This window comes from Chanos chanos, chromosome 12 (genome assembly GCF_902362185.1).
Source record: "Chanos chanos chromosome 12, fChaCha1.1, whole genome shotgun sequence".
Lineage (NCBI taxonomy): Eukaryota > Metazoa > Chordata > Actinopteri > Gonorynchiformes > Chanidae > Chanos > Chanos chanos.
The window spans coordinates 24,416,128-24,429,450 of record NC_044506.1 but is presented as its reverse complement, the minus strand read 5'-3'; the positions used below and the strand labels follow the sequence as shown (position 1 = coordinate 24,429,450).

Here is a 13,323-nt window from a genome sequence, read left to right as displayed (position 1 = left end):
GTTTAACATACTACCTTCATACCCCCTACTGTATGTCTCCCCAAAAAATGAATTTCCATTGAACTTTAAACCTACTTTTTCATTTACTGCCCTGTAGCACACTGTCAGATCACATCTTGTCCATCGCTGTTTCCTTCCCTCTGTCTCTCCTCTTCAGACTTCTCCTTCTCTCAGAGATGATATCTGTGCTACAGTGCTGGATTCAACAAGATGCCTTTGTATTCCAGAACTCTCTCTCTGTCCCTCTCTCTCTCTCTCTCTCTCTGTCTGTCTTTCTCTCTCTCTCTCTGTCTCTCTATCCCTCTCTCTCTCTCTCTCTCTGTCACTCTCTCTTTCTCTGTCGCTCTCTCCCTCTCTCTCTTTCTCTCTCTCCCTCTCTCTCTTTCTTTCTTTCTCTCTCTCTCTCTCTCCCTCCAGATGGTTTTTCATTCAGTGCCTGACTGTGTGTGTTCTTTGTTAAATCTTTTTGATTGTTCCTCTGTCTCTTTTTGCCATTCAGTTCCATTCTTTTTTTTTTCAAGAAAGCTCTTAACCTGTAGACTTAAAATTAAATGTTGATTAAATTATGAAATTCCTTTTTGTTTTTTTTTAATCAATGTTATGAGATCTTTATGTTTTACCATTGGTTTTTCCTCAGTTCCCATTCTAACTACATATAGTGTTGCACACGGTGGGGTGTTATAGGAACTGTAATCGTATTAACAGCAGATGAAATAAAAGCATTGCTTATGCCATTATGTACTTAACGCACTTTTCTCTTTACTCACTGTCCCAGTTTGTCTTAGCCCAGCCTTCAGTGATCCAGACTGTGCTAATTAGCTGAACAGCTGGATTTGTGTGCTCGTCTACAGACAAATGTATGGTTAAGGAGTACTGAGGATTCAGAAACCTCACACGGACATCCCATTCTTCATAACACGTCTAGACTCATGGATACGCAGAGTGGTTCTCTGAGAAACAAAATAAATGTAGCAGAATACCATGTCTGACTTGCCTGCCCTCACATTTCATACCTACAACAGGTTTGTGGCACGATGGTTCAGGTCAGGCTGGTTCAGGTAAGGTTACTAGAAAATATCATGAGTTTGGGAGGGTCGGATCAAAGAGATAAAGCAGCGTTCTAACTTATAAATAACTTATAGAAACATTGTGTGCAATAGGCTTTGCGTTATAAGCTCTCCGAATTGTGTGCAATGGGCTGTGATTACTAGTCCACCTTCCACCTTCTCTTCCCCTCTCTCTGTCACCCCCCCCCTCTCTCCCTCCCTCGAACACACATGCACACACTGGAGAGTGCAGGACCTCTCATGCCCTGGCTGTCAACAATTTGCATTTCTAAGCTACAAAGTAACCTACATCTATAACACATCTCTCTGCACCCAGACTACAGGCTACTTTATAATGCATTAGGCCAGGCCATAATTTATAATTATAGCCTGGCCTAATAGTTTATCAGCAGCTTTATCATCAATTTGTGATTGTGGTTTTGGACAATGCATGTGTTTTAGAGTGTTGAAGCAGGTGTGTAGGAAATCGGAACAAAACTGGCAGGCCACTAAAGTAGAGGTTTTCCACCTCGCCTGGCACAACAGCCTGAATGCACCCTCTCCACAGTCAAATCTGCAAATTTCTCGAAAATCATAAATAATAACAAAAAAAAAAACAGATTCCTTGTTGATACAGGATCTAAACCAAGAATCACTCCCCTCAATCTAGCCCTTTCACTGCATACGATTTTGTTAAATTTTTCACATAAAATTGACTTAATTCGTTGTGATATTCAGACTCTGCCTGCACGCTCTCCGTCACTGCGCCTAAGATTAGTCAGGATGTGCAGCCTTTAACTCAGTTTAACCCTCTCTCTCTAGACACGCTGTCCAAACTGGTGCACTCTGCTAAACCAGCTTCGTACCTCCTCGACCCCCTACCTACTAAACTTTACATACGGTTTTTCTCAGTCCTCGGCCCAGCAATGCCTCTAAATATGTCACTTAAATCTGGTGTTTTACCCTCCACTTTTAAAACAGCCGTGATCAGGCCTTTACTTAAAAAACTGAACCTTGACCCTGAAGCCTTAAATAATTCATAGGCTGATCTCTAATCTCCCGTTTCTTTTCAAAATACTTGAAAAAATTGTAGCTGCACCGCTGATAGCCCATATGCCCTCTAACAGTCTGTTTGAAATATTTCAGTCAGGCTACAGGTGTTTTCGCTCTACTGAAACCGCCCTTACTAGAGTAACTAATGATCTTTTATTAGTCATGGAAGCTGGTACTACCTCTGTTCTTATTCTGCTTGATCTGAGTGCAGCATTTGACACGGTCGATCACACTACATTGTTAAAGCGCCTGGAAAATCAAATTGGCATTCATGGCCTGGTGCTCTCTTGGTTTAAATCTTACCTTACAGAGAGAAAGCAGTGTGTCCACTATAATAATGTGACCTCCGAATACCCTAAGCTTAACTATGGTGTTCCTCAGGGATCGGTTCTTGGCCCTCTCCTATTCTCTATTTACATGCTCCCTTTGGGTGACATTATAGTATCGTATCGTAGGTACAACAGTAACCTCCATTGTTATGCTGACAATACTCAGATTTTCTTACCTATTAATCCACAATAACCTTGAGGCTCTTAAGCACAATAACCTTGCGTCTTTATGCTACTAAGGGTTGGATGTCTTCAAATTTCCTGAAGCTTAATGCAGGCAAGACTGATATGCTGGTCATTGGTCTCCCTACACATAAGCATCTTTTTAGTGATCTTATCCTAAATTTTGACAACTGCATCATCTCTCAAAACTCTTCAGCTAAAAACACTGGTCTGAATTTTGACTCTAGTCTCTCACTAGTCTCTCGTATCAAAAACACAACCAAAACTGCCTTTTATCACCTCCACAATATTGCTAAAATTAGGCCCTTTCTAAGTATGGCTAATGCAGAAACCATTGTTCACGCATTTGTCACGTCTCGCCTCGGTTACTGCAATGTTCTTTACTCTGGCCTGCCTGCCTCTAGTACCAATAGTCTTCAGCTGGTCCAGAATGCTGCTGCCAGAATCCTGACCAGAGCAAGGAAGTTTGACCACATGACACCTGTCCTGACTTCCCTTCATTGGCTCCCAATTCATGCAAGGGCAGATTTTAAGGTCCTCTTATTAACATAGAAAATTCCACATGGGCTTGTGCCAGCCTTCCTTTCCAACTTAATTTCACCCTATAACCCCCACCCCCCTCCCTCCCCCCGTACCGTGTGCTCTCAAGATTCTGGACTATTACTTGTTCCAAGAGTTAAAAAGAACTCCACTGGCTACCGAGCCTTTTCCTACTGATCTCCCTTCCTCTGGACTGGTTTACCTACAGAAATTAGGAAGGCAAACTCGATTCATAACTAAGCTACTACTGACAACATGGCTGAATTCATCAGGAAAAAAAGTTAAAAACATGAGATGCTAATGTCTCTTGCAAAGTAGGCCAAAAAAAGTAAGGTATGGGAGAGATTCAGGCAGGCTGTCCTGTCCGATTACACCATTACAAAGTAACCATTCCAGTGTACCCTATTGACTGGACCCCATTCCAGTGTACCCTATTGACTGGACCCCACGTCTGAAACTTAAGAATGATGCTATGTACAGCAGTAGATTTGTAGTCCTAACATGTTATGCCTATCTTACATAAATTTAATGATTATTTTCATACAATCATACTAACTGGGATTCACGTCAATAAATATGAGTGGACAGGAGGGTGAGCGTAAGCAACCATTTTCAATGTGACAATCATTTTGTTTCACTTTTGTGACTGCTAGCCTATATTCCTTTTTTTTATTTCAATTCCAACCTTGGTAATGAAGTAATATTTTCCACGTTTATATAGCCTGCATGGAACACGGTAAGAAGGCATTGGGAGAAGTGTCTATGATGCGCTTTCAGTGGTCTTCCGTTTTACCACGGCAGACCCTACTACTGCCCGATTTTGCCCGCTGCCCGATATTCCTGGAAGTACGAAAGTCCGGAAGTCCGGTCGGCATTATGCATGTGCAGCCAATTTTGTGCGCCGCCCGATTTTGGTGGAGGTATGAAAGTTCGGAAGTCTGGTCTGGCTCATGTGTAAACATTTTACGGCACAGAGAACACAGTGTTTTCACTGAGAGACAGAGTGTTAGCTTATACTTCTGATAATGTTACTGAAATACTGTATTTTTGCAAAGATTCTCTGTAGGCTAAGGATAACATTCACTGTTGGAGTAAGCTGTTTATGCACTTTGCTCTAAACCTAACTGTTTATCAGCAAGAATGTATATACTTGAGGTTTGAAAACCAGCAAATCATATTTGTTTCGCTCATGTAGCGCTCTCAACCTTTACAGGCAACTTTTAACATCTTTCAACACTTTTACTGTTTAATTTTTTAAAAGATAATTAATATATTCCGTATTTTTACTGACCCATCATATTTCCAGAATGTTATAGTTTACTAGATATTCTAGTAAACTTTACAGAAAATTGTTAATAATAATTGGTGAATTAGTACATTCTAAATGTAAATAAAGTTGTCTACTTATGATGTGTTAACTGTGTCATTCTCACATTGCAATGAAAATGCACTGGAAGTGAATTAAGTTTTTTTGGCATTTTTAATTAAATGTAGTAACACAAAGTACGTAGGCCTATTTAATGTGAACTGTTTCTTTGGGTTTTCTGAAATCAGGACATAATTACTAACGTTGATTATGCTCACTCTCAGACTGGACTTCCCAACTTTCGTACTTCCGGGAAAATCGGGCAGCGGGCAGAATCGGGCAGCTGTAAGTGCCCGTTCCGTTCTGCACATGCGCACGCTTGTAGTTAGAGTTAGGGTTCAGGATAGGGTTGGTTCACTTTTGCGCAAGCGCGCGCATGTGCAGAACGGATCTGGCAGCCGGGATGGATCGGGCACTTACAGCAGCTGCAGACCCACGTCAATAATATCCACCGTCGCATAATTACGTAGCCTAGTGTAAGTGCAATCGGTTTCTCTTATCACCACGGTTGTCTTTTCCTAAGCCCTTATGAATTCTCCTTCCTGTCTTTCCTTGACCACATTACGTTTTCCATCGAGGTCAAGGGAAAGTGGTTAGGAAAGGACAAAGGACGTCATTTTTTTGAACAGTGAATTTGTCCTCTGCATTTAACCCATCCAACATACCGGTAGTGAACACACACACCAGACGCAGGCAGGTTAGGAAAAGGTTAAAGGTTAGGAAAAATCTGGAATGTTGTAATCTTGTCACAAAATTAGGATAGGTTTGTCACTCATCTGAGAATTAAGTGAAATTCAATTCAATTCACTTAATGTGCCATTGCCATATGTACAGGTTTACTGAGTACATGCGCAAATAGCTACTACCAGGGGCGTTTCTAGTTTGTGGGTCGAGACTCTGGAGGTTAGAGAACTGGGCTCGTGACCGAAGGGTTGCCGGTTCGATTCCCAAGACTGATGTCCACAGCTGTGTGTCCTTGGGCAAGGCACTTAACCCCAGTGCCCCCCGGGCACAAGTGTGTGTGTGTTCACTACCGGTGTGTTGGATGGGTTAAATACAGAGGACAAATGCACTGTTCACGGTGTGTGTGTGCGATCACAGAGATTTACATGTATATTCACCTTAGCCCCAAATCATTTCAATAACTAAGTCCGGGGCTGAGAAAACCGGAGCTTTTCATCCAGGTGCGCGACTTTTGTAACCTCTTGTGCACTGTGCAGCGCTTGATTACTCCAGCTCCTTCGGACGCTGCAAGTCAAAGATCCGTTCTTTTACAGTCTGTCTGTTGTTTTGCTATAAACACCTTCCTTTTCATGGCAAAAATATTCGGGGCTAGGCATACAATATTTGGGGCTAACGACGTCACTGGCCACTACAGAACTACCACCTGATAGTTTTGTTTTTTATAGGTTACGTTAAGATTTTTATTCACAACATGGGCTCTTTAGTACACACACCACACCCCATACACTTTCTAAAATTTCCTAACACTCAGCTTTTTTCCCCTCTCACCTTCGTTCCACCTTCTGTGAAAATAGCGAATAACGAACATACCTATTTGATACCTGGAGCCAGAGTGCGAATTATACAATGGCGTCGGAGGGGGGGTCAACTTTTTCTCCAGGGCTGTATGGCAAGTAAATGTGTCGACCTCCCCGAACTGTTGTTTTACCTCTTTTCGGGGGTCCATGTCTTAATTAGGGGGGTCAGACCCCCCCTGTAAATCGAGCCATGCCTGAAGCACAGGTCATTGCTGCCATAACGTTAAACGGATTATCTATCATGTAGACCAGTTAGATGGAAATTTCTCAAAATGTCTAAACTAAATCTCTAAATTTGCCGTAATGCTAAACAGATTAACTATCAGAGAAACCAATTAGATGGAAATTTCCCTAAATTTACCCACGTTCACAAACAGTATTTATACCACCTTTCTTAAGGTAAAATGTAATATATAGTAATATATATTTTACTTAATGTTCACGTCGATGGTTGAATACTGTGACTACATTAGCAGTAGACCAATTAGTGGGAGCTGGGGTGTGGTTTTCAATTTTCTATGTTGTCGTTCATTTAGCAATTCGATGGCAGTAGTCAATCTTCAAGCAAGGTTGGAAGTTAAGCGGCGGTTCCATTAATTTATTGTTGTAATTTTAACGGTTTTAGACATGGTAAGTAGAATGAACAAACTCAGGAGGAGTGTGATACGAATTCATTGGTACAATTGTTTAAATTTGTAAAACTCTGTCGCGCAGAGTTCCAATGGCGATTTAGCTGATTTAGCTATAATAACTTAGCAGAATTGCAGTGGCTGGTTGGGGAGCCCACCAGACTCTTGTGTTTCTCGAAAACATTTATCAGCCGATTTGATCATTCATAGTGAAGTTTGAATATGAGGAATAATTGATTATGTGGAGTATTCTGTTCCGATCTAACATAGCACATTCACGCGAGCTGCCGAGGGGTGGCTGGACCTGTGAATATCCCGCGCGTCAAATTGGCCATTGTTAGCTCGTGGTTTACAAATGCATAGTCACTTCTCTGGGACATGCTGTTTGGTGTTCCTCCTCAAGGTTACAGGCTTTGGCCATAAAAGCGTATTTGATAGGAGGTTTAGCTACATGGGGCATGAGGATTAGCAGATATAAAATCGCCTGTAGTCATTTTAACTGATAACTTACTACTTCCACGAACCAGCCTTTTAGCCAACGACAGGAAAGCATTGCTGTTGATTGATTTTGTAGGGCAGCTGTAATTTTAGATGAAGCTAAGGACACTGCAGCGTTAGTCCTTACATCATGCTTGCCGAGTGATTAATAGATACGTCGATGATGAGATTTAAATTGCAAATATAAACTGAAAACTGTAATGCATTGTTGGATCAACAGTTTGAACTTTTACCAAGCTCGGCTGCTTTTGAGTCTCTAATCGTGACGTAAGTGTGGTGGTTAACTGCATATTCTCCGATAGGATATCCAGATACAACGCCACGGTTTTCAGACGTCAGCTGCTTTTAAGCTGCCAAATGGCTACGTCCTACCGGAGGGCAAACTGACGCCGAATACGCTGTTCGTTGGTGGAATCGACACGAAGGCAAGTCATTTTTTTATTGCACCTAGACTTAGACTAGGGCTGGACGATTAAACTGACAACATACGATAACGATACACGATAAAGGCTTTTATAGTGATGCATACAATACGATAACGATAATACACTGTGAGGGTTAATTCAGACATATTTTTGCTCCTCAGTTGGCACTACATCAGAAATCTTCTGTAATTTGTTTCTGTTTTGTGAACTTAATTGACACATTTTTTAACCGTGTTCTGCTGACTGTTTTTGCCAATAGTGTTCAGCCCTACGAAACCATGTATCCATGGGATTTAATGTAACTCTAGCAGTTATGTGTTCTTGCCTAGGTGGATGAGAATGAGATTAGAGATTTCTTTGCAAGATACGGCACAGTGAAAGAGGTTAAAATCATCACCTACCGCGGTGGTATCTGTAAAGGGTGAGTGTGTTTCAGTGCACTCGGGGAAAACCTGGGGAATTGTGACCAAATGTCAGTATCTGAGTTCTCACTGGTGGAGTAAGCTATGGTCGGTTGAAAATTTTATGCACTGACTGAACATGTTATCAGAAGAATAAAATTTCCAAAACACTTACTGTTTAAAATGTACTGTGTTACATGCTAACTGAGAAACTGTCAGTGAGAAAAATTAAAGTTGAGTTGTCAGAAGTTGTTTTACCGTAACCTTACAAGCATGATGTTTACATTTGTTTTTCCGCAGGTATGGGTTTGTTTACTTCAATGAGGATGTTGATATCCAGACCATCGTTGAAGTAAGACTGTTACTTAGAATAACACGCTGAGAGACACTCACTTTGTTCTAAGACTGGTACTTAGAGTAACACGCTGAGAGACTGTCATTTTGTTCTAAGACTGGTACTTAGAATAACCCGCTGAGAGACTGTCACTTTGTTCTAAGACTGGTACCTAGAGTAACACGCTGAGAGACTGTCACTTTGTTCTAAGACTGTTATTTACCTCCTTGCCTTTAGGTCCAGAGTGAAAAACACTAATACATTGTACAGTGGATGGACAGATTTGGGTTTATGACATGAAGTGTAACTGCTCATTTTCACAGCAACAGATCACTTTTAAAGGGAAGAAACTCAAACTGGGCCCGGCTATTATGAAGGAGCGCAGCTCACGTAAGTGTATCAGCCTTTGTGTGAGGATGTGTGGGTGTTTGGTTGTGTGAGTGTGTGGTCATATGGTTATATGATGTTGTGTTGGGGTGTGATCATGTGGATGCGTGTGGTCGTGTGGATGAATGGTTGTATGGTTATATGATGTTGTGTGCTCGTATGGTTATGTGATGGTGTGTGGTTATGTGATGGTGTGTGGTTATGTGATGGTGTGTGGTTGTGCTCATGTGGTTATGTGATGGTGTGTGGTTATGTGATTGTGCTCATGTGGTTATGTGATGGTGTTTGGTTATGTGATGGTGTGTGATTGTGCTCATGTGGTTATGTGATGGTGTTTGGTTATGTGATGGTGTTTGGTTATGTGATGGTGTGTGGTTATGTGATGGTGTGTGGTTATGTGATGGTGTGTGGTTATGTGATGGTGTGTGGTTGTGCTCATGTGGTTATGTGATGGTGTGTGGTTATGTGACGGTGTATGGTTATGTGATTGTGTGTGGTTGTGCGGTCATATGGTTATAGGATGGTGAGTGTGTGTGTGTGGTTGTGGGGTTGTATGGTTACGTGATGTTGTCGGGGTGTGGTTATGTGCGGGCCCAGTTATGTGATGTGTGGATGTATGCAGTGTTTCCCACACACAGACTGTACTTGGGCGAGCCATCCAGGTATATTAACGACGGCCAAAGTATATTTGGCGACCCATTTTAGCAGTTTTGATTCTTTTATCTGTCAGAGAGAAACGACGCCATCTGCGATCAGTTAACTAGTAGACAGTCTCTCCTCACCCCGCCCCTCCCACACCTGTTCATTCTGCTATCGCGGGAAAGCACTACTGACAGTCGCACCAGGGTTTCCGCTGGGGTTTTTTCTTGCCAGTCCGGTGTCTGGAAACAATTTATTTTAGCATACAAATTAGAAACTTACCGGTCACGTTTCAGTAACAGTCTGTTTCAAACGCAAATATGATGTACACCGAGGTTGATGAAAGAATGACAATGACCTCAAATCAGTTTGGCTATTTAATGAACAGTAACGATTAAGCAAAATGTACAGTAACGACTCAGCAAAACCTCAGCATTAGCAGCTCAAATGTAGGCTATTACCAAACATCTGTAACCTGTAACGTCTGTAACCTGTAACATCTGTAGCCTATTAATGTAGGCTATTACCAAACATCTGTAACCTGTAACATCTGTAGCCTGTTAATGTAGGCTATTACCAAACATCTGCAACCTGTAACATCTGTAGCCTGTTAATGTAGGCTATTACCAAACATCTGCAACCTGTAACATCTGTAGCCTGTTAATGTAGGCTATTACCAAACATCTGCAACCTGTAACATCTGTAGCCTGTTAATGTAGGCTATTACCAAACATCTGCAACCTGTAACATCTGTAGCCTGTTAATGTAGGCTATTACCAAACATCTGCAACCTGTAACATCTGTAGCCTGTTAATGTAGGCTATTACCAAACATCTGCAACCTGTAACATCTGTAGCCTGTTAATGTAGGCTATTACCAAACATCTGCAACCTGTAGCCTGTTTTAAGAACAGGCTGGGCTTACAGGGCGTCAGATGTAGCCTATAGGCTACCATGTAACATTTTATTTTTGTTTTTTTCATTGCGGCAAACTCCTCTGCTGCCGACTTGAAATTAAACATGTCCAGTGTGTCTTGGCAGCCTGCCGTGCACTTAAGCCGTATCACTCCTCCTCCTCCAGGCTGTTTGACTGTTAGTTGTTTCACTGTGGTTATGCATGGCTCTGGAGGGCCACCAAAAATCTGTCAAGTACGTCTAAACATTTTCATTGGTCGCATCGGTGCCCCTGACATTCAGCAGGTCTGTGTGTGTGTGTGTGTGTGTGTGTGTGGCTTTTTTTTTTTCCCCACCCACACTCTGCGAAGACCCGCCCCCTACTCTGCCTCTGATTGGCTCTGCCCCTGATATTCTTCTTGGCTGAATGTGGGTGGGGAATAAATAATGCATGTGTGTATGTGTGAAAACAACGTCCTGTAGTCCTCCTTCAGCAACATCACAACCTTAAAACAAGAGTTAGGTACACCAGTGCAACTAATGTAAAAAGTTAGTCTGGAGCCCTGTTATGTGATGTTGTTTATGTGATGTTGTAGGGGTGTGTGGTTATTGTATGTTGTGTGTGTTTGTATGTGTGGGTTGTATGGTTATGTGTTGTTTATGTGATGGGTTATATGATGGTGCATGGCTATGTGATGATGTGTGGTTGTGGTTGTGTGTGGGTGTGTGGCTTTGCTGGATTGAGAGCATTATTAACCAGTATTGCATTATGTCTGTCTGTTCAGGTTCAGTTACGTCCCCTCTGATTGGTCCACCTCAGTGGATAAGCCCCTCCCCCTACATATACTGTAGTTGCTGCCCTGCAGGCCTTGCTGTGCCCTCCCCAGTCCTTAATGCAGCTAACCACTATATACCGGTACACACATACATACACACACACATCAGTATTATAGCTAAGCCGTATGTACAAGTATTAACACACACACACAATTGTGTGTGTGTGTGTGTGTCTGTGTGTGTGTCTGTGTGTGTGTCTGTGTGTGATTGTGCCTGTGTGTGTGTGTCTGTGTTTCTCTCCAGTCCTATTCATACTCCACTCATCCTGGAGTCATGGTTCCTCAGATTCCTATGAGCTATGCACAGACTTCCTATGCCTACCAGGTATGCATGCCAAAAACACACACACACACATACACAGAACTGGCCTGTAAAGAACACATGTCTGGATTTAAATGCACTAACCCATGGCATATGTGTGTGTGTGTGTCCTGTCAGTATACACCACAGTGGTCTGGAGAGCAGAGGGCCAGGCTTGTGAATCAGGTCAGAGTTTCACTAACTAGGGAAAAAGGGAAATGCTGACAACATCCCGGAATTCTTTTTCTACTTTAGTCACTTTTCTGGTCTCATACAGCCCAGCCATTAGGGGGCAGTGTACAGCTAAAAATGCACAGAGAGGCACTTTAGTGTGTGCATAAGTGTGCATGTCTGTGTTTGTAGAACTGTGTTGACTCTGGAGTCCAGACATTGCTGACACTGTTGTAGCCATGTGGTAGCTTTTCCCTGGTAAGATCCAACATCCTTCCCAAGCCCCTCCCCTTCCCACACTCCTCCCCTTCCCATGCCCCTCCCCTTCCAAACGCTCCTCCCCTTCCCACGCTCCTCCCCTTCCCACACCCCTCCCCTTCCCACACCCCTCCCTTTCCCACACTCCTCCCCACGCCTCATGCCCCACCCCCTCCCAAGCTTCTTCCCTTTTCTTTTCACAGCTCAGGGCTCCCAGGCAAACTACACACTGTGAATTATACACGCGCGCTGCGTGAATTATACACGCGCGTTACATGTGTATAATTAACTCCACCGACATATACCGACTCCACTGACATATACCGACTCCACCGACATATACCGACTCTACCGACATATACCGACTCCACCGACATATACCGACTCTAGCGACATATACCGACTCCACTGACATATACCGACTCCACCGACATATACCGACTCTAGCGACATATACCGACTCCACTGACATATACCGACTCTAGCGACATATACCGACTCCACCGACATATACCGACTCCACCGACATATACCGACTCCACCGACATATACCGACTCCACCGACATATACCGACTCTAGCGACATATACCGACTCTAGCAAAATATACCGACTCCACCGACATATACCGACTCTAGCGAAATATACCAACTCCACTGACATATACCGACTCTACCGACATATACCGACTCCACCGACATATACCGACTCCACCGACATATACTGACTCCACCGACATATACCGACTCCACCGACATATACCGACTCTAGCGACATATACCGACTCCACCGACATATACCGACTCTAGCGACATATACCGACTCTAGCGACATATACCGACTCCACTGACATATACCGACTCTAGCGACATATACCGACTCTAGCGACATATACCGACTCCACCGACATATACCGACTCCACCGACATATACCGACTCTAGCGACATATACCGACTCTAGCGACATATACCGACTCCACCGACATATACCGACTCCACCGACATATACCGACTCTAGCGACATATACCGACTCCACTGACATATACCGACTCTAGCGACATATACCGACTCTAGCGACATATACCGACTCCACTGACATATACCGACTCCACCGACATATACCGACTCCACTGACATATACCGACTCCACTGACATATACCGACTCCACTGACATATACCGACTCCACTGACATATACCGACTCTAGCGACATATACCGACTCCACCGACATATACCGACTCCACTGACATATACCGACTCCACTGACATATACCGACTCCACTGACATATACCGACTCTAGCGACATATACCGACTCCACCGACATATACCGACTCCACCGACATATACCGACTCCACCGACATATACCGACTCCACCGACATATACCGACTCCGACCCGTACACAAATTTTCAGGAGCAGGTGACATTACTGCTTGTGGTATCGTATCATTCGTATGTAAACACAGCTGATTGGCTAGAGAGACACGCACG

General features: G+C 43.2%; 2 protein-coding genes across 2 annotated transcripts in view; both read left to right on the top strand.

Annotated features, from left to right (window-relative positions):
• tbc1d5 (TBC1 domain family, member 5) overlaps positions 1-266 on the top strand; it is a 29,905-nt gene extending 29,639 nt beyond the window's left edge. The window contains exon 17 of the mRNA XM_030789142.1: positions 1-266. This exon is cut by the window's left edge and continues 513 nt beyond it. The gene's annotated coding sequence lies outside the window, so the exon portion shown is untranslated.
• Positions 267-3,877: 3,611 nt separating this feature from the next.
• Positions 3,878-11,809, top strand: dazl (deleted in azoospermia-like). Its single transcript, XM_030788632.1, has 10 exons — positions 3,878-4,071; positions 4,742-4,802; positions 7,488-7,610; positions 7,940-8,031; positions 8,312-8,363; positions 8,669-8,735; positions 11,050-11,180; positions 11,345-11,425; positions 11,540-11,587; positions 11,765-11,809. Exons 1-10 carry the CDS (start codon positions 3,878-3,880, stop codon positions 11,807-11,809), a joined length of 894 nt encoding a protein of 297 aa, XP_030644492.1.
• Positions 11,810-13,323: the final 1,514 nt, after the last annotated feature.

Excerpts from the sequence above, each read along its gene's own strand:
- dazl (XM_030788632.1), top strand. The coding sequence starts at position 3,878 with ATGGAACACGGTAAGAAGGCATTGGGAGAAGTGTCTATGATGCGCTTT. Across the intron at positions 7,611-7,939 it reads TTGGTGGAATCGACACGAAG|GTGGATGAGAATGAGATTAG; the intron begins GCAAGTCATTTT and ends GTTCTTGCCTAG. Across the intron at positions 8,032-8,311 it reads CGCGGTGGTATCTGTAAAGG|GTATGGGTTTGTTTACTTCA; the intron begins GTGAGTGTGTTT and ends GTTTTTCCGCAG.